Source organism: Aethalodelphis obliquidens, unplaced genomic scaffold, assembly GCF_003676395.1.
Source record: "Aethalodelphis obliquidens isolate GAN/ISIS:26980383/991018 unplaced genomic scaffold, ASM367639v1 scaffold20, whole genome shotgun sequence".
Lineage (NCBI taxonomy): Eukaryota > Metazoa > Chordata > Mammalia > Artiodactyla > Delphinidae > Aethalodelphis > Aethalodelphis obliquidens.
Window position 1 is genome coordinate 13,678,621 of NW_020837964.1, and position 20,589 is coordinate 13,699,209.

The following is a 20,589-nucleotide window of genomic DNA, read 5'->3' on the forward strand; positions in this document are numbered from 1 at the left end:
GAAAGAAAATCTTTTTCATTGCCTTATTTTATCCCTCCCCTTGCTATTTCCTATATTGAGGTCACATGAAATATTAATTTCAGATTTCTTTTCAACAATTATTTGAAATTACCTATCAACTTAATTTTGATTCTTTGTTCATTGTATCCTGTACTTTCCTCTTGGATTCATTTACAAGAGGAATCATTTTGCTAATTAGAATTAATGTTTCATATTTTCCACTGTATCTGTTAACGTAAACATAAATTGTGTACAAATTATAAAAAGAGAAAAAGAAAAGTTTTAAATTTTGTAGCACTTCTTTCAGATAGGGATTGTGTATATGGGTTGGTTACTTTGAGTCTTTGCATGTTTAAAAGTGTCTTTATTTTGCTCTCATGATAGTCTTGTCTGGAAAAAGCATTCGAAATTGAAAGTCATTCTAAACAGTTTGAATAGATTACCCTATTGCTTTTGGTATTCAGTGTTGCCATGAGAAATCTGATGTTATTCTGAATATTACTTCCATCTATTTTCTCTAGAATTATTTAGGACTTTCTCTTTTATCCCAGTTTTCTGAAATTTTGTTCTCATGTACTTAGATGTGAGTCTGTTTTTCCTTGGTTGGCAACTTGGTGGGTTCCTTCAGTTAGAAGACTCAGACTTTGTCAAATAGCTCTGGACATTTTTTTTCTTCAATTATTTCATAGAGTATTTTCTTCCTTTTATTATCTTGTTTTTCTGTTTCGGGAGCTCCTATTAGATGGGTATTAGAACCTCTTGATATATATTTTATGTCTCATATTTCTGTTCAGCTTTATTGAGGTACAATTCACATGCTATACCCATTTCACCCATTTAAAGTGTACAATTTAGTGCTTTTTTAATACATTCACAAAGTGATCCAACCATCCCCACACTCAATTTTAGAACATTTTCACCACCCCCAAAAGAAGCCCTGTCCCCAGTAACAATCATTCCCACTTCCCCAAATCCATCCCTTATAGTCCTACGCACCACTAGTCTACTTTCTGTTCCTATAGATTTGCCTATTCTGGACATTTCATTTAAACAAAATCATATAATATGTGGCCATTTGTGACTGACTTCGTTCACTTAGCATAATGTTTTCAGCGTTCATTTCAGTGTTGCATGAATCAGTACTTTGTTCCCATTACTTTTTTTTTTTGTTTTTTTTGCGGTTCGCGGGCCTCTCACTGTTGTGGCCTCTCCCGTTGCGGAGCACAGGCTCCGGCCGCACAGACTCAGCGGCCATGGCTCACGGGCCCAACCACTCCACGGCACGTGGGATCTTCCTGGACCGGGGCACGAACCCGTGTCCCCTGCATCGGCAGGCGGACTCTCAACCACTGCGCCACCAGGGAAGCCCCCCATTACTTTTTATTGCCAAATAATATTCCATTGTATTTATCTATTCAGTAAATTGATGGAAATTTAGGTTGTTTCCATTTTTTGGCTTTTATGAATAATGATGCTATGAACATTTATGTACAGGTTTTTGTGTGGACGTATGTTTTCACCTATTTTGGGTATAAATTGCTGAATTCTATGGTGACTCTACGTTTATCCATTTGAGGAACTGCCTGACTTTCTTCTAAAGCAGCTGCACTATTTACACTCCCACCAGCACTGCGTGAAGGATTCACGTTCTGCACACCCTTGCCAGTACTTGTTATTATTGCCTTTTATTCTTGCCGTTTCTTTGTGCTCACGTGCTACTTTTTCACTTTAAAATCTTTCCCTAGGTGGTTCCATCCTCCATCTTGGCTTCAAGTACCACCTGTAAGTGGGTAATTCCTCTGTAATTCTCTTCAGCCCTGACCTCTCAGTGAGCCACTGACCCATATGCTCCTTTTCTTTACAGCACTTAGGCCATTTTATAAGTATGCATTCATAGTGCAATTATTTGATGAATGTCCATCTCCCTCCACTGGACTGTGTGTTCCAGGAGAACAGAGACTGTGCCTACTTTTGATCATTGCTGCATTACCAGCACATAGTGTATAGCATATGGCGCATGTGCTCAAGAGATGCTTGTTCAATTGACGAATGAATTAGGACAAACCGCTCACGTGTGAAAGACCCTGAGGAGTCTTAGAGTCGATGGCTCTAAGCTGAATCCTGGCTCTGATGTTACTAGCTGTGTCAAGGGCTCAGCATGATGCTGGACACTCTATAAGCCCTCAGAAAAGGGATCTTTTGTTACTATTTTTGTGGTCTGGTGTTTGCTGGTCCACTGTTACCTACTGCTTAGAGATTTTCATGATTCTGCCACCTTGAAGGCTTGGAATGGACCTACACATTGGCTGGCTAGCCCTGCAATCTGGTCTCATCTTGAAGAGTCTGGGAATCCTGAATGCCTTTGCCTGGTCCCTCTAAATGGTCAGCCTAACAGGATGACGCTAGGCTGGCTGTGAGAGGGCATCTTCACTCCCAACACGGGGATCATCAGCCTCAGGGTCAAACCTCTGGGGTCCCAGGGCAGTGCCCTTAACAGGTGGATACCTTTGCTGTGTACAGTCCCTCCTTGTGGGAAAAGAAGTTCAGCTTGTAGTCTTTCTTGGAGGCAGACAGCACATCAATATAATCAAGGCCCTTTAAGGTGACACCTAGGTCGGGCTTCTCCGGTTTCAACATTTCCACAATGACCTGGAATCTGGGGGAGCACAGGGGTGCAAGAAGAGAGGACAGACAAAATGAGACAGTTTGCCCAAAGGAAAGAAGGCAAGGTGCCATCTCCACTCTTGATTTCATGGAAAGCACACGGGTCCAGGGTTCTAGTCTTCACTCTGTCACTAACAATAACAGTAACTACCATTTACTAACCGCCTATTTTGTGCCAGAACTGAGTCGGTGCACCACGCGTGTTACATTACAGGCTTTTAGTCCTCACAGTGCCTGTCGGAGGTACCTCTCGTTATCCTCTCCATCTTACCAGGGAAGAAATTGAGGCTGAGAGAAGGAAGATGACAGCTCATTTAACAAGGCCTAGTTACTGGCAGAACTAGCATTTCAGCTTGGGTCTGGGCCTTCATCCACTATGCTGAGCAGGCAGTTCTCTTCTCCCAGCCTTTGGCTTCTTTTCCATAAAAGAAGGGGACCAGGCTGGTTGGCCTCAAGCTCCTCTAGGTCTTCTGTTCTCCTCCACTCTCACTGCAAGTACAAGACCCAAGGGACGTCCTTCTCTGGCCAGTGGCTTAGGTGATAAGACAGGGCTTTCAATAATAACAACCACAATTATCGTTTTGATAATAATAATGACAGCTAACATTTACTGAGCACTTATTTTGTGCCAGGCTCTGTTCTAGGAGATTTTCAAGTTATCAGCTGCTCACAGAGAGCGCTGAACAGGAGACTCTCTCTGGGGCTCAGTTGAGCAATGCCTGGCCACAGCACAGAACTTTGACTCTTTAGCCCCCACTGTCCTCTAGGGGCCCTGACCAGGGGAGGGGCTAGGCTCGACGGTGCGAGTCCTCCCCCCCGTCTCCCCCACTTCCTCACCTCTGGGGCTTGTTCAGCCAGTTGGTTATTGGCAGGAGCTCAGTGTAGGGCGTCTTACATGGCACTTCACGGTAGATATTGGCCACGGCTTTGGGGAGCTCGGGAGTCCCATGCAGTACATACAGCCAGCCGGTCCCATCTGGGAGGGGGAAGAAGAGGGTGCCCTAAGAGAAGAAGAAATGTGGTCAGAATGACACAGAGGGTCCTTTATTAGCTACCTCTCAGGCATGGCAGTAGCACAGGATTAGTGGAGGCTCTGCAAATAAGCATAACACTTTTGGAAAGCAGCTTGGGAATATGTTCCCAAGAGTCATAAAAATGTTCATGTGTATTTGAACCAGGGATCCCATCCCAAGGAACTTACTGAAGAAAAACCCCTACAGCAGAAAAAGTTACATGTATACATACATGTGTATATTAGAACTACTTACATTGATGAAAATTTAGAGATAACTTAAACATCCAACAACTGGGGGATGTTAAATAAATTATGGAACTGTCATTCAATGAAATATTAGTCGGTTGTTAAAAATGATTATCACAAAGATTACATAGTTAAATAGAAAAATGCTCATGATATAATGTAAAGTAAAAGTAAACAGGATGCAAAACTGAGGATGCTGTGATGGTAGCTATGGCTGTATTTGAATAAGGACTGGTAGTGAAGACGGAAGAAAACAGCTCTTTTTGGGGAGGGGAGGTGGAAGACTGTGGCTTCTTTTTTTTTTTCATTTTTATTACAGTCACTATGATGCTATTTGTGCACTTAAACTAAGTATTAATTGCTTGATGCTTAGTTGAGGACTCCATTTTAGAACTGAGCCCCTGGTGCCAAGAGAATCCCCTAAACATGAAAATACATGGATGAAAAGGGAAGCTGTGGACTTGATAAGCTTTGGACATGATTCCCCATGGATCCAATATCATTTGTGGGGTCCCCTCTTGTTTTAACATTCTCTCTCACACAACTCCTCCCTCCAACCATGCCAGAAAAACAGTGGGGGAGGTGGGGCTCAACCTACCTGATGCTTGCGGTTCTCCACATTCAAGGTGCGGGGCCGGTAGGTAATCTCATAGGGCTTGCTTTGCTGATGGGGCTCCAGGGTGATGAACTCGGGCCCCTCCCAGTGCTCGCCTTCAAAGATGGGGTGCAGATTCCAGGTTTGGTTGGTGTGGTTTGAAAGCATGATGGTCTGTGTGTGCTTGGAGCGTACCTGGCAGGTGAAATTCACCACCTGGAAGAAAACAGGCACCTTAAGCAGGCAGTGGAATTTACAAATCTGGAGTTCAAGGAAAGGTTCAGGCCATATATATATATAGATATCTATATATCTATATCTATAGATATATAGATATCTATCTATATCTATCTATCTATCTATCTATCTATATCTACCTCTCTCTATATATATTTGGGTGTTGTCAGTATAGCAATGTTTTTTTCAGGCCAAGAAACTGGATGAAATTATCAAGAAGTAAGTGTATTTAGGAAAAAAGAAGGAATTTCAGGACTAATTCCTGACTGGCATGTTCCAATGTTAAGAAAAATCAGAAGAGGAGACAAGAAGCAGCAGCTAATAAGGTGGGAGGAAAGCCAGGAGAGGGTGGTACCCTGGAGGCCATGTAATGAAGGAAGTGCGTGAAAGAGGAGGGGCTTGTTCAAGGTGTCAAATGCTATCGACAGGTCAAGTAAGATGAGCCATGAGAACTAGCCATTGAGCTTAGCAACGTGGACAATGTCGCAGTGGTGTGAAGAGAGTCAAAGAGATCACCAGTGGGACGAGAACAGAGTTTAGCAAGAGACCCACACATATATTATCAATTGGTTTCTGACCAAAGTACAAAGGCAGTTCGGTGGAGAAAGGATAATCGATTAAATAAATGCTGCTGGAACTGGATATCCATGTACAAAAACAAATGAATTTTGATTCCTGTCTTACACTACATATGAAAATGAACTCTAAACAGACTGAGGATCTAAATTTAAAACTTGTGTCCTGAATATACAGAGAGCTCTCAAAACTCAATAGTAAGAAAACAAACAACCCAAATAAAAATAGGAGATCTGAACAGACACTTCAACAAAGAAGATATATGGATGGCAAATAAGTACCTGAAAAGATGCTTAACATCATTAGTCGTTAGGAAAATGGAAATTAAAAACCACAATGAGATATCACCACGTACCTGTTAGAATGACTAAAATTAAAAAAAACTGACCATATCAAGTATTGGCAGGGATGCGGCACAAGTGGAAATGTCAGACGTGGCTGATGGGAATGTAAAATGACACAACCACTTCGGAAAACAATTTGGTAGGTTCTTAAAAAGGTAAACATAGGGTATACCTACCCTATGACCCAGCCATTCCACTATTACATACTTACCCAAGGAAATGAAAGCATATATTCTTGCCAAGACTTGTACATACACATTTATAGCATACTGCATGATTCCATTTATATAACATTGTTGAAACAACAGGAGATGGAGATCAGGTGTCTATGACCATAAGCAGTGTTGCCAGGAACTATCAGGTTTCCACTGTTAGGTTTCCAGGAACAGGGCTAGCAGAGGATTAACCCAAGCCCATTTTTTTCTTCCTTCCTCCCTTCCTCCCTTCCTCCCTTCCTTCTTTCGTTCTTTCTTTCTGTACGCGGGCCTCTTACTGTTGTGGCCTCTCCCGTTGCGGAGCACAGGCTCCGGGTACACAGGCTCAGCGGCCATGGCTCACGGGCCCAGCCGCTCCGCGGCATGTGGGATCTTCCCGGACCGGGGCACGAACCCGTGTCCCCTGCATCGGCAGGTGGACTCTCAACCACTGTGCCACCAGGGAAGCCCCCCAAGCCCACTTTTTAACCATAGAGAAAGCGAAAGGTGTTCACCCCTTACTTAAAGAGCTTATGACAGAATTTGATCTAGCCCAAGATGTCAATACAACCTTCCCTGAGAATGAGATGCTTGAGTTGAGAGCTGAAGAATAAATAGGAATTAACTAGATGAAGAGGGGGAAATGAATATATCAGCGGTGGGAACAGCATGTGCGAAGGCCCTGTGGTAGGAGGGAGCAGGTCTACATGTTTGATGTGGGCACCAAGGACTGTTTGAACAGGGCCACTTGTTTCTAGAAGGCCTGACTGAGTTCTCCTGTGGGGCTTGCTGGGCCCACTCTGGCCACTGGCCCATCTGTGGGCAGCACCTACTGACCTCTTTTACCGAAGGTGGTCCCACGCAGACTCCAGACAGGGTTAGGCTCAGAGGACTGCCACCCTGGATGAAGCAGAGCAAGTTTTTACGGAGGGTCTCCTTGCCCACCTCAGTAGGATGGTAAGTCACTTCGAAAGAAACCTCCATGCCTGCGGTGATATAGCCCTCTTCCGGGCTGATGGAGAAATGAGGCTCAAATTTTCTGGCATCCCATTTAAACCTTTTCCAAGACAAAAGGAGACAAAGTAGTTTACTAATATCCTTGGGGTGTCCTCAATCCTGCTGAGAAAAGAGATTTTGCCTGTGCTTTTAGCTGGCAGGTTCAGACTACTGGGCAAAGCAGAGGCAGTGGGACAAAGGCCAGGTCATTCCTGGGTGGGATCTCCAGGCTCTCCCTTGGGGCTGAGCAGGGTGGGAAGTGGCACACTGAGGGGCATGTGCGTGAACACGTGTACCCGAGGTCACACAGCTAGGATGTGGTCGGGCCAGGACTGGAACCCTCCTGAGACTGTGGCCATAGCTGTTCCCTGCACTGCCTCTCAGGTCTGACCAGGGGGGTGGAGATGATCCCTTCACATGAGAATTGCCCCTATTCTTGGTGGCACTGGGATCCGATGGCCCTGTGTGGTCACCCCCTCTGTGGTCTGGCACTTGGTCCAGGTAGGACACAGAGGGTGGATGGTGCAGACCAGTGCTTCCAGTGCCAAGGCTGCCATACCACAGCCTCAGGGCACTGTTCAACTGAGGTCGGTGTGAAGGGTGCCCCCTGCAGGTGTGTGGTGCGCAGCGGGCACGGCGATGGCAGCATTCCCCAAGTAGTGCCTGGGTGGGTCCCTGCTGTCAAGTCATATAACCACTTTGAGCCTCAACTTCATCTGTGAAATGGGGACAATATCTTAACCACTTTAGAGGGTCCTGGGATAGTTAAATGGGAATCCAGGCCCAGAGGGCTCTCCTACCTCGCACCCACGTCGCCTGTGTTCAACATGAGGACGCGACGCGTGGCTTGTGTCTGACACACGACTGTTCCGAAGGGAAGATGTTTCTGGTCCAGGGAGATCTCCAGGGCCTGGCAGCAGCCGCTGAGGAGGAAGAGGGGCCGCAGGAGCCCCATGCACTTCATGAACACCTCTTCGGAGAAGGGAGGGACACGCTTCTTCGGGGCGAAGTTGACTTCCAGCTTCCGGACCTCTTTGGGCTTCAGGGTGATGTTGCGGGATGGTGTCAAGGTGATGACCTGGATAAAATGACAACGAGCCTCAGCAGCTGAGGGTGGGGTGCTCCTGAGGCTCCGTTTCGGGGGGTCATGCTGCTGGGACCGTATCAGGCCAGGTGTAATATCCTTCTGCCCTCTCACCAGCTGTGTCACCTGTGGTGAGTTACTGAAACTTTCTGTGATTTACTCTACGGTGAAGACCCAGACCACCCGTACAAAACGTGTGGCACGTAACAGGCATTCAATCAGTGTTAATTCTCTTTCCAACCCCTTGCAAATAACCCTGTTCTCTGGTGGAGGAAACAGTAAGAGCAAGTAGAAAAGACTCAGTGCGCCGGTGGTTTTCAAGGCGCGCTCCCTGGGCTCCCTGCATCACATTTCCCAGTGTGCTGGTTAAAAGGCAGACTCTTGGGTCCTGCCCCAGCCCAAGAGAACCAGTCTCCTTGGGAGAGCTTGGAACCTGCATTTGAGGACTCATGTGTTCTGAAGTTTGAGAACCGCTGTTGGAACTTGAATATAAGGGGCTGCTCTCTCCCCTTGGTCCTGGTAAAAATCAAATCAAAATCAGCTTGAAGGAAGTCAAGCCCTTTTCATCCTTGAGCTCCCTTCCGTACCACCGGAAGTGGACTGTGGCAGGCAGGGAGGGGGGCGGGGGGAGTGAGATAACGGCTGAGAATCACAGTAGGAAAGCGACCTTAGAGATTTCTCAAAACACAATGATGGAAGTGACCCCCCGGGGTGACACTGCGGTCCAGGTCATTCTGGCAGCTTTCGTCTCACCACCTCAAGAGGCAGAACTGGTGCAGCCGAACCGTGAGGGGCCCTGACCCACTGGAATGAGGACTTTACTTTGGATTAATGAGGAAAGGGAAGCAGCAGGTTTTCCCTCTTTCTCTGGATGGCAAAGTGGGTGATGCGGGGTCCAAGGACGAGATGCCCACTGGGTCTCCTGCTTTGGTTGGCCTCTCACAGCCAGTGTTCCTGTATCCTGCAATCCTCAGATGGTCCACAACACTCCTACCACATTGAATCACACCTAGGATTCCAAAAGCATCAACCCCTTTGAGCCTATATAATCTTGCCTGCCAGAAACACTCTTCCTCAACCTGTCTGCCTGGGAGATACCTCTTCATCCTGTAAGACGCAGTTCAGACCTCTCTCCACTGTGAGGCCCTCCTCTGAGCAGCCCTGGTCCTGAATCGCACCCTGCTTCTGCAGCTTCTAGGCTTTCCTGGGACTGTTCATGTGTCTGTGACCCCAAAAGACTGTGAACTCCACCAGACCAAAGTCTATGTCATATTCACCTTACTATGGACTGAATTGTGTCCTCCCAAGTCCATATGTGAGTAGTGTTTGGAGATGGGGCCTTTGGGAGGTAATTAGGTTTAGAATGAGGTCAAGAGAGTGGGACCCTAATGATGAGATTAGCGCCCTTATAAAAAGGGACACCGGAGAGCTGGAGCTTGCCGTCTCTCTGACATGTGGGGACACAGCAAGAAGGTGGTCGTCTGCAAGCCAGGAGGAGCTTCCTCACCAGAAACTATGTTGGCACCCTGATGTCAGACTTCCAGCCTCCAGAACTGCAAGAAAATAAATGTATGTTGTTTAAGCCACCCAGTCTGTGGTGTTCTGTTATGGCAGCCCAAGCTGACTAAGCCACACCTTTATATTTCCAGCACGTAGCACTGACTTACTGAGTAAATGTAAGAATGAATTGAATGAAGGAATGGATATAGTCCATCCTCAAAATGAAATACACCTGGTCCATCTTCAAAGGGCCACCCAAACACTGTGAGATGGGTAGACGGCAGCCAGGACTGTAGCTTCTCTATTTAGGGAGCTCGAGGACATGGATTTGGCAACAAGCATGCTTCTTTCACACAGCGGATTGAAGTGGAAGGAGGGACAAGCTTTCGGGGGCAGATGAGTGACGTATATCGAAACATACTCTTCCTTTTGGTCCAAGAAGCCCACTCCTAGGAGTATGTATTAAGCAGAAGGTCATGGATTCACACAAAGTTTTGTTTACATGGATATTACAATGCTGCTTATAAAAATAAAAAATCAGGAACACCTGAGATGAGCAGAAACAGAGGATTGGTCCATCTGCATAATGGAGGTATAGAGGCACAAATGACATTGAATGTTTAGGAGCTATTTCAATCTGGGAAAAGCAGGTTTCAAAACAATCTGAACGTTAATATTTTATTTTAAAAATGTGTAGGAAAAACAGGGGAAAGATAGGTACCAAAATGTTAAGTGATTATTTCTGGGTATGAGATTATAGGCGAAATGTTCTGCTTTGTGATTTTCCGTATTTTTCAAATTTTCTGCTGTGATGATATATGTATATTCATTAGAGCCCAGATCTTCTGAATCCAGCAAGGGCACTTCTCTTTCTACATCACTGTTGCCCCCTAGAGGCATGCAGCCTCTCCAAGCCTTGGTTTCCTTACATGTAAAATGAGAATCATAGAAGCACCACCCTACACTGTTTCTGTGAAGATGACCAGAGGCAGCACAGGGAGAGCTCTCAGAACTGCCCGGCACACTGAAGGTGCACGAGAACCGCGGCCATCCCTGTCATTGGGGCGGGGGGTGGGGGGAGGGATGGGGCATGAAGATGCCACTAGGGGCCCGAGCACCAACCTTGGGGTCCTGGAGTTCTGGAATCGAGAACAGGGCTGACAGGTCAAATGTGAGCTGGGCTTGGCTGTCGTTCATGATGGAAATCGTTTTCTTCGCCACCTGTCCAGGCAGGACAGCTCCTAACTTCACAGTCTTATTGGCTGGATTGAGGACTAAAATCTGTGGGACAAGAAAGAGAGCAGGGAAGGAGGGTTCATCAGTTAATGAGAAAAAGAAATACGATATGGGTACCCTGGTGAGGCAAGACTGCTTCCTTCTCTTTCTGTGTCCCTCATTCTTCACATTGGATGGGCATTCGCCCACTCAACAAACATTTATGTGCTTAAAATGCCCACTAAACAACTTGTTGCACAATCACATAATTACGGCTGGGTTCAGAGATGTTAGGAAGGAAAAGCTCAGGGTACAAGGGGCTGAGCCAGCCTGGGGGTGAGGGAGGCTTCCCTGAGGAAGGCATGTCCCTACTGAGAGCTAAAGGAAGGGTGGGATCCTGTGGGTTTGCGTCAGGGGGGTGTGGGGCTGGATCCCGAGGGAGGAGACAAGCTGTGGCGAGGCCCTGAGCTGGAGGGAGTGGACTGGACTCCCAGCCCGTGGCTGGGAGCGAGAGGGAGACACAGGAAGACAGTTCGGAGAGGGGTCAGGCTTTCTTCTGGGAGAAGTGGGAAGCCAGTGCAGCCTGGAGCAGCCCCATCAAGTGTGTGTCTTGGGAGGGTGCTCTGGCTCACTCCTCTGTGGAGATGGACTGGAAGAGGGCAGGAGAGAGAGCCTTTAGGAGTGAGAGGTGATGGCGGCAGCGGAGGTGGGAGAAGCACGTACATTTCAAAGTCCTCATCTGAAGTACTGATCAAAATGCTGACCTGGATCAGGCCAAGGTCAGGCTGGGCCTTGTCCTCCAGGATGACGTGGCCCACACGAATAGCACCCACTGGTCGCTGTCATTTGACCAGTCACTAAACTACACCCCTCCCCTACACGCTCTTTCTATCCTGCCCATATGTTTCCATTTTGTGTACCAAGGCAAGGGTCTCCAGCCCCACCCTGTGAACTCCTGGAGGTGAGAGAATGTGCTTAAGCCTCCTCTGCAGGATTTCTGCAAAGCACCTGACACAATGGGTGCTGAATGAGGGATGAAAGAATGAACACTCGAATGAATCAATGACATCAGAAGGGACCCCATCACTGGCGCGGGTGCAGACACACCAGGTGGCCTGGTCCTGTTGCTCTCCGGCTTGATGGGAAGGCTGCCGGAATACACCCCTCCCGTTTTCTCTTGGCTGCTGAAATGTCCCATGCATTGCTGAGGATCTTGGAAGGTCTTCAGTTTTCCAAAACTCCCTATGAAACGCAAATACTCCTACCAGACAGACACTTTAAATGTTAACCAGACACTGGGAAGAAAGGGATTAGCAGCAGGACAGGACCAGTCCCTTCCTATTAGGAGCACCTGGTTAGAAGGAAGGCCCTCAGTCAAACAGGATCCTGGGAGTTGTGGCTGGCTGGAGAATGTCAGTCTGTGTGGTGTTAAGGAAAAATGTCCCATGACTGAAAGGTTTGTCTGCATACAGAGCTTAAAACAAGTCTTACCTCGTAACCTGAAAACACTACACGCCCTAATGTGGGACGAAGAGGACATGCTCGGGATGCTGCATCTGATAGTCTCAAACTTCTCCAAGAAAAAGAGTGTTTCTCCAGTGACCTCCTGTGATTACTTGTATCCTTTGATACGGTAAAGTTTGGTATTGAATGAGATCTATGTGATTCACTTGGGTCTGATCTGACGATTCACCCCTTGGTGGGACTGGTTGACCCCCTGACAGAGCAGCTTGGGGGCAGGAGACTTGGAGGGGGTGGAAGGTGGGCTCAGGTGGGCAAAGAAGGGCAAGAAGGAGGGGCGCCCAGCCCGAGGATCTCCCCAACTGGCTCTTACCTTCATTTCAGTGCCTTTCCCTTTGATTTCAACTACTTGTTGTGAGAGCCCATTGATTTCAAAGGGGATGAGTTCTCGATAATTGATACTTTCTCGAGGATAAAAGATGATGGGAATCTCCAGTGTCTTTCCTGGCTTCACCACATCAACTCGGAAGTTCACCTCGAGGTGGCTGGTGTTGGTGTACAAACACTCTAAGCTGGAGAAGATCAGGAGGAAGGTGTGTAAGCTCTCGGATGCCTGACCCAGTGGCGGAGATTTTGTCCCTTGTTTCTCTGAGCTGGATCCACTGCTTGATGTCCTGCCCAGTTTTCCTGGAGTCCAAATGTAAGGGCTGGAAGGGACTTCAGCAGTGATCCAGCCCGTGGTCTCCCGGGCACTGTCGAGTTACTTCCCCCAGATCACATCCAGAGATCCTGGCAGAGCCAGACCTCAAATGCAAAGTCTCATGACCTTTTGCCCAGTGCTCTTTTCACTTTCTTTATCCTCTCTTCCTTGATAATGCAGCTCATGGTTTTGTACCTTTTCATAAGAAGGGGGGGCTTCCTGAAGTAACTGGGTGGTAAAGCACAGTGGGGAGGAGTATGTGTCCAGAGTCAGACAGACAGGAGTGTGGATCCGGGTTCTATCCCTAACTAGCCATGTGACCTGAGAACCGTTTACTCAGCCCATCTGGGTCTCTGCTTCCTCCTCTGATGGCTACCTCATAAAATTGTTGTGAGGATTAAATGAGATAAAGTGACTAAATCAGTCACTAGACAGGGTACAGAGGAAACATTCCATAAAGGTGAGCTATTATTATTATTGCTAATTGCTCAACTAGAAGGGACCTTCAAAGATCATGTCCACCCCCCTTCACGTGTGGGCAGGAAGCACGTAGACCTCCATTACAGCCCCTCCTCATCTGCCTTCCGGGTATTTAGAGAAGGACTCTGGCTGAGGCAATAAAATAGAGCGCCATGCCTTAAGCAAAGTAAGACTCAGATTAAATCAGGCAAGGAGGAGTGTAGGTGGATAAGATTTTAAATTAGTATTTAAAAGTACAGGACACTCTTGTAATTCAACATTCAGGAGAATCATCATCACCAGCACCATCACCACCAGCACCGCCACAACAGTAGCAGCAGATAAAAAAAACTGAGCATTTCCTATGTTCCGGGCACTGTTCTAAGTACTCTCTCTAAAGGAACTAATTTAATCCTTTTAATAGCCCTGTGGGGAGGTACAACTATCCCCCACTTCAGGCAAGGAGACAGAGGCACAGAGAGTTTAAAAATTTTGCCCAAGGTCACACAGCTAGGGAAGTGCTGGGATCTGAACCTAGACCTGTGCTATGTGATATGGTAGCCACTAGACACAGTGGCTCTTAAAGTTAAAATTAATTAAAATAAAATAAAATGAAGTTCTGTTCTGCAGTGGCACTAGCCACATTTCAAGTGCCCCACAGTCACGTGCAGCTGTAGGCTACCGCACTGGGCATTGCAGACATACAACATTTCTGACACTGAAGAAAGTTCACTTGCAGAGTACTAACCTGGAGAACTTTGAATAAACATAGGTCTCTGGGCCAGGTTTGTCTTCTTAGGTCTGGAATAGGGCCCAGAAACCTGGACTGGAACATTCTACACAGGGATGGCACAGAGAGGCTGGATTTGAATCAGAAGGCTCAGGCTCAGTTTAGATCTGCCATTTGCTGCAAGGTCACTCGCCTGAGAAATTAACTTTTTAACTCTCCAAACCTCAGTTCCCACATCTATTACATGCGGAAAATAAGTGGAAGCCATCGAACCTCTTGTCAGGTCGCTCGGCATTGCCCTCCTCATTTCCAGAAGAGGATTTTTTTTTTAGCAGAGTAGCTCATGGCTATCCAAGTATGAGTGTTAGCGGCGGGGAAAGGAGACTCAGGATTCACGCCCACCTGTGTCTGAGGCTTTCCCAGAATCCTTCCTTTTCTGTCCTGGCAGGACCCCACCTGTGTGGAGGCTGTAGGACCCACAGGAGTGGCAGAATCATCTGGAAGCTCTGGGAAGTCTGCTTACCTCATAGACGTCTCTTCCTTGCTGGAGACAACTAGGATTTGTTTGTATGGGGGCATCCCAGCTTGGTAGATGAAGCAGGTCCCAAAGTTGTAGCTGGTGAAGGAGAAATGGACGGCTGGGCTCACGGCACAGCCTGAGATGCTGCACAAAAATGTTGGACCGTGGCTGATCTGTGGGAAGGGAATGGCAGGTGGAGTGTGATTAGAAGTGAGAGGAAAGGGCCCTTACGCCCTCAGGTGAAGGAGGGGAACAGTCGAGTGCTTAAAAAAAATTCAGGTCTCAGGGCTCCATCTGCAGAGATTCTGATGAACAGTTTACATGTTTATTTAAGGAAAGCAAGGTGGACTACTCTGCACCTGGGCCCGACATTGGCTCTTGCTTTGCTCCTGCAGCGATGATTCAGCCTGAAGGCGGAGGGGTGTGCAGAGACTGCCAGTCCTTACCCAATAGCTGCCTCCCAGGGCCTCCTCATTAGCAGGATTCTGGCTGCCAATGTGCCTGGGAAACATGCTTGACTTCCCATCCTTCCTTGCAGCTAAGGGTGGCCATCAGACATAGTTCTCAAGACAGAATGCTGTGAATGTGTTCAGTGTCGGACAATGTTAAATGGTCTCACCTTGATTTTGAGTTCCAGGCCCTTCAAGACACATTTCTTAAATGGCTGGAAAGACAGGGAGGCCTGTGCACTCTGCCCCACATCCACACTGCCATCCATGGGTGAAAATTCCAAGTACTGCAGCAGGGACTTGGGGCCGGATAGCTCTGCCTGGAAGCTGAAGTTGAACTTGCCGGTGTTGATGAAGCTGAATTCACACTGGACACATTCATTCAACGCCACCTGAGAGAGAACAGAGTTGAATGTTGAGTGAATGCAAACCATGGTTCCCTTCTGTGGGGTCAGGATACGCAACACGTTGGGGGAAAACACCCTGTGGGAAATAGTGAAGGCAGATGATTTTCGCGAGTTGAGTTTCATTAGCTCAGAGAGTAGTCAGAGAGCCCAGCAAGAGCTACTAGGTGAGAAGAGTGAGATGACAATTTAATTCTTAGATCTCACTTGGTAGCAAAACATCCTTCTGTAGGTTTAAGACAAGCATTTCCCCCTTCTCTCCCATCTCTCCACCCTCTGGAAAGTAAAATAAGCTTTCACATCAGAACCATACACATTCTGGGGGTGGAGCTGCTCCTGGCCTGTTTCTGTTCTCCTGGTCTCCCCGGCATTTGAAACAGAGATTCAGCGACTATTCACTTGTACTGCTTTTCCCAGCCAGTGTGGAAACAGAGAGAGCGAGGCCCTCTCTCATCTTTACCTCATAGAAGTTGAGAGTCGTGGTCTGGTTGGGAGTCAAGAGAGTGACGGTGCCAGTCTTGTCCTTGCACTTGACCTCTACATTCATAGAGCAGCCCTGAGCCTTGACATTTAAGGTCAGAGGGTGGGCTTTCTTTTCCACATTGCAGATCAAATTGAAGTTCACTTCTCCTTCCTGCTTCGGTGTGAAGAAAATATCAATTGGGAACCTGGTTGGGGACGAAGACAGCAGATTAGATGACTAGACCAACCTGTTAAAGAAGGTTGAATACTAAACTATTATACACTAGGAGGAAAAGGCATCCTAACTCCAAATCCCGATGAATTTTGAAGATCTGCCAGGGACGGCAGGCCACTGCTTTATGGATTTGCAAACACAGTGGATAGCAAGGAGAAGAATATAAACATAAGAAAATACTGAGAACAAGAGCTTAAAGTTCTCAATGCTCTACAATTCACTAGGAAAATTGACAACAGGGAATAAGTAGGACAGAGATGGAATTGTAATATCTAAATTTTAGAGTGGGGAGAGACTTCAGGGACGGGGCACTCGAAGGGAAACCGATTCTCCTGGCTGGTGGGCCTGGGACCCTGCCATGTTGGGCGAGTGCAGTCCTGGGGGCCTTCCTTTCTGTTTACCTGGACAGCGGTGGGACCCAGCCTTCCATGGGACACACGACCAGGCTGCTGCTGAAACCTTCAGAATATCGGGAGGTGTCCTGGAAGGCAAAATGGAACCTCTGCTCCTCCTTGTTGATGATCTTCACGGTCTCCCTGGCCTCTCTGCCTGGAGGGGGAAACACTGCCCTCAGGGAGGCCTCGTGCCTGCTCCTGGCCCACCTCAGGAGGCACGAGGAAGCCTTCGTAGAAGAGGCTCCGCAGCTTCTTTCCCTTCCTCTTCCCAGCTCCTCGGCCTTTGGCCTCCTCTCTTCCTTCTTTTTGCTCTACAAGGATCCTTCCTGCCAAAGGGACTCTACCTCTTCCTTCTAGAACTTTACCCCAACAACTGCCTGTTCCTCTTAGGTGGCTGCTCTGCCTGGGTCACAGCTCTCCTGGGATCCTCCTTGTTCCTTCAGACCCAATGCCTTCCTGCTTTTGTTAATGGGGGCTGGTAGGCCCCTCAGCCCTGCCCATATCTCTGTAAACAACCCCTGCATCGGACTCTTTCGAATTAGGCTTTGGGTATGTCACCAGCGTGCTGACAGGGCCCTGACTAATACATCTCCTATCACTGTTTTGCTTTTTCTTACTTTCCTTGACTATTGTAGAGCATTTATTTTTCCACATGAACTTCAGAATCATTTTTTCCAACTCCCCCCTCACCCCAATCATTTTGGAACTAAGGTTGCCAGATTTAGCAAATAATTTTTTAGTATAAGTATGTCCCAAATATTGCATATTGCTTGGCATTCTGAACTACTATTCATTGTTATCCGAAATTCAGATTTAACTGTGCATCTTGTATTTTATCTGACAACCCTAGTTGGGATTTTAATTGAAACTCGATTAAATTTGCATTCAATTTTGGGAGAATTGACAAATGTTCAGATCTTGTTTGGGGGCATTTTAATAAGATTTTATAGTTTTATTCACATAGGTCCTGTGCTTTTCTCGTTACATTTATCCTTAGCTATCATATAGGTCTTATGAATGGAATTTTTTGTTTGTTTCTAGGTGCTTACTGCTAAAAGAAAGAGAAACCACTGATTTTTGCACACGTCTTGCATCCAGTCATTCCTACATTATCTTGTTGATTCTAGTAGTTTGTTTTGCTTTTCTCTAGAGTCTCTTGAGGTTATCTATGTATGAAGTCATCAGCAACAGCATAATGAGATAATTTTGCCTCTTTTTTCCCCAATGTTTGTCAATTATTTAATTTTCTTGTTCTATTGTATTTGCTAAAATCACTAAGAAAGTGTTCAATAATGACGGTGATAATGAACATCCTTGCCTAATTCCTGACTTTAATTGAAGTGACTTTAGTAGTTTATTACCAGATAATATCTGCCCCTTGATTTTGGTTAATCTTCTTTATTCACGTTTTTCCCTCTATTCCTATTTTACTGTTAGAGTTTTTGTTGAGAATGTCTGCTGAATTTTAGAAATGACTTTTCAGTATATATCAGTATGATCACCTGGTTCTTCTTTAATCTGTTGATGTAACAATTATATTGAAATGCACCATCATTGCATTCCTAGATTAAACCCTGTTTGTCTTATTATTCTTATGCTACATTGCTCATTTATTTGTTCAAAACCTTACTAAATGCCACAATCTCCTCCTATCTGTTTATATGTATCAGTATAAGAAATATATGGAAGTAATACACATCACATTGTTAACACTGGTTTCCTTTGACAGAAAGGAAAGGATGAGATAGAATGGAGGAGGAATGATTATTAAATTTTTCCTTATACAACACCATATTGATTGATGTATAAAGAATATTACTTTTATAAATAATAAAATCTAATGAATTACTAAAAAATCCTCTGACTTTAGTTGTATTTTACACACACACACACACACACACACAACATCACATCCATGTGACAGATTCACAGTGTTATAAGGGACTTGCCAATCACTTCCTTTGTGTCCTTCAAGTCTCACCTCAGATGTCACCTTCCCACTGCCCACTAGCATTCCTTATTCCCCTACCCTGCTCTATTCTTCTCTGGAACACTTATCAACATCTGACATGCTATACATTTTGCTTTGTCATGTTTTGGTAGTCTGCTTCCTGCTACTAGAAAGTAACCATCATGACAGTCGGGACTTGGGCTTTGTCCATCGCATTCCCAGCTCACAGAAGAGTGCCTGGCTCACACAAGGGTCTTGGTAATATTTGTTGAGCTGGATAAAAGTGTGAAAGGGTGGCAGAGAAATGTGATCACTTTGGCACAGAACAAGAAGCAAACAGATACAGCCATAATCTGGGGCACATGCAAGCAGGATGGGGCTGATGTGGGGATCTGGAAATAAACATAGTCAGTCCAGGCCCCAAAGGAATCTTCCAAGTAGGCTCTGTAGCAAGCCTCCTAAATTTCCTTAGGTTATTGGTGTGTGGGTTTAGAAGACACTTGATGGAAATTAGATTGAGAGGTTGAATATTTTGTGGCCTTGTGAATAGTGATAGAGGCCCTCTGACATGCTTCTGGAAGGCACCAGGAAGAGCTCCCTGCCCATGTCTGCTCCTGCAGCGCATTGCTAGGTTGGTCCCACGCCCCTCCCCCACAGGTCATGCCAATTCTAAATATAAACCAACAGGGCAGCCTTACCAATGAGGAGACAACTGAAGTTGAGATGTGACTTGTCCAGATTGATGAGAGGGTCAGTGGCTTTGCCTACCAGCAGGAAAGGGACTGTGATGTTGTGTTCGGGGATTAAGAAAGTCCAGAATGCTTCCGAGATGTCCAGATGGAAAGGTGTGAACTGGAAGATAATCTGAGAAGACAGTTTGGAGCAGAGCAGTTAGAGGCACTTCTGTGTGTCTACTCCATGTGCCCTTAGAGGCTTGCCAGCCCTGGGGTTATGCTGGTTGACATTACCAGGTCATCACTTCCTTTCTACCCTCTTTGTAAGGGCACGTAAGTTTAGCTGTAACAGCAACATCAATCTCTGTTTGCCCAGCCCACCAAGTATTTCTCAGGGGGTCTACCCCACTCACAGGCTCTGCTGGCTAGGCTACCATATTTCATGCCATGTCTCTGGATGGCATGTAAAAATGGAAAGATTCAAGGTGGAAGCTTGTAATTTGGGCTTTTCCTGAAAAGTCTGGGAGAACCAGCAATGCTGAGCCCACTGCTCTGTATGGTGACCTTCCAGAGAAGCACTGTGGCCAGCCAGCCCTGGTGCCCATCATTCCCTATCACTGTCCCCTTGGCCTGCGTCATTCATTTGTATGGTCTTCCTGAAGGCAACTGAATTCGGAATTTCTGTTTCATGGATTTATTTCTGCCTCCAAGATTCTCTGTGGAATTTACAGGACATAGGGTCCACAGATCTGTTTTGGCCAGCAAGTTCGTATTTCTTTAAGTCTGTCCCTCTGCTCTAAATCACTGTGTGGACATTAGGACTAAACCATGGAACATGACTCCACTTTTCTGTTTTGCCCTTTGGCCTGACCAAGTAAAAATACATCTGTGTCCTTTCATTGCTGTCAGTCCCTTGGACAAAAATAACTCTTTACTTCTTATTCTTGTATGAGTCCTAGTAGAGTCTCCAGGCATTGGTGTCCAACTCTCCTTTCCTTGCTTTAATAATCTCAATTTTTAAAACTTCTGTTTCTCCATGGCCAACCAAGAGAGCTCGGGTTTGTCTTGTCCATGAGGACTGCCTAACACATAGAGTAGCCACTCAAGAAACACTTGTTGATGGACACACCCTTAGGCTGTTCTCCCTAACTCTACCCATGCTCTACCGCAGACCTGCTATGCAGAGGGGCATAGAATTAATAAAGTCCTGGGTCAAGCGGTCCCCATTCATACACACCTCAGCTTTCTTTTCAGGGAGGATGAGGCCCTTTTCTGTAAGGCATGTGAAGGCTGGAGGGTTCTGGAGACTTTCAGTTTCTTCAGAGACCCAGCAGAAGGAGTAGGTGCTATTGGTCGGGTTCAGTATTGTAAAAGTCCTGGCCGAGGGGGGAAGAATCGATAGCAGAGAGTGAGAGAGGGGCTTGAGGATTAAGAGAAACTTTTCTAGACTGTTCCCTAGCACACTTCCTTTATGTGGGAATCA

At 46.4% G+C, this 20,589-nt stretch overlaps 1 protein-coding gene across 1 annotated transcript in view; it reads right to left on the bottom strand.

Annotated features, from left to right (window-relative positions):
• Window positions 1-20,589, bottom strand: part of HYDIN (HYDIN axonemal central pair apparatus protein) — a 433,475-nt gene that overhangs the window by 13,857 nt on the left and 399,029 nt on the right. Inside the window, exons 72-84 of the mRNA XM_027119341.1 lie at window positions 20,344-20,482; window positions 19,131-19,296; window positions 16,488-16,635; window positions 15,850-16,057; window positions 15,156-15,377; window positions 14,540-14,709; window positions 12,501-12,699; window positions 10,574-10,732; window positions 7,668-7,945; window positions 6,709-6,928; window positions 4,524-4,736; window positions 3,502-3,665; window positions 2,506-2,656 (exon numbers count right to left, since the gene is read on the bottom strand). Coding sequence (XP_026975142.1) covers window positions 2,506-2,656; window positions 3,502-3,665; window positions 4,524-4,736; window positions 6,709-6,928; window positions 7,668-7,945; window positions 10,574-10,732; window positions 12,501-12,699; window positions 14,540-14,709; window positions 15,156-15,377; window positions 15,850-16,057; window positions 16,488-16,635; window positions 19,131-19,296; window positions 20,344-20,482 — 2,437 coding nt within the window. The remainder of the gene's footprint in view (window positions 1-2,505; window positions 2,657-3,501; window positions 3,666-4,523; window positions 4,737-6,708; window positions 6,929-7,667; window positions 7,946-10,573; window positions 10,733-12,500; window positions 12,700-14,539; window positions 14,710-15,155; window positions 15,378-15,849; window positions 16,058-16,487; window positions 16,636-19,130; window positions 19,297-20,343; window positions 20,483-20,589) is intronic.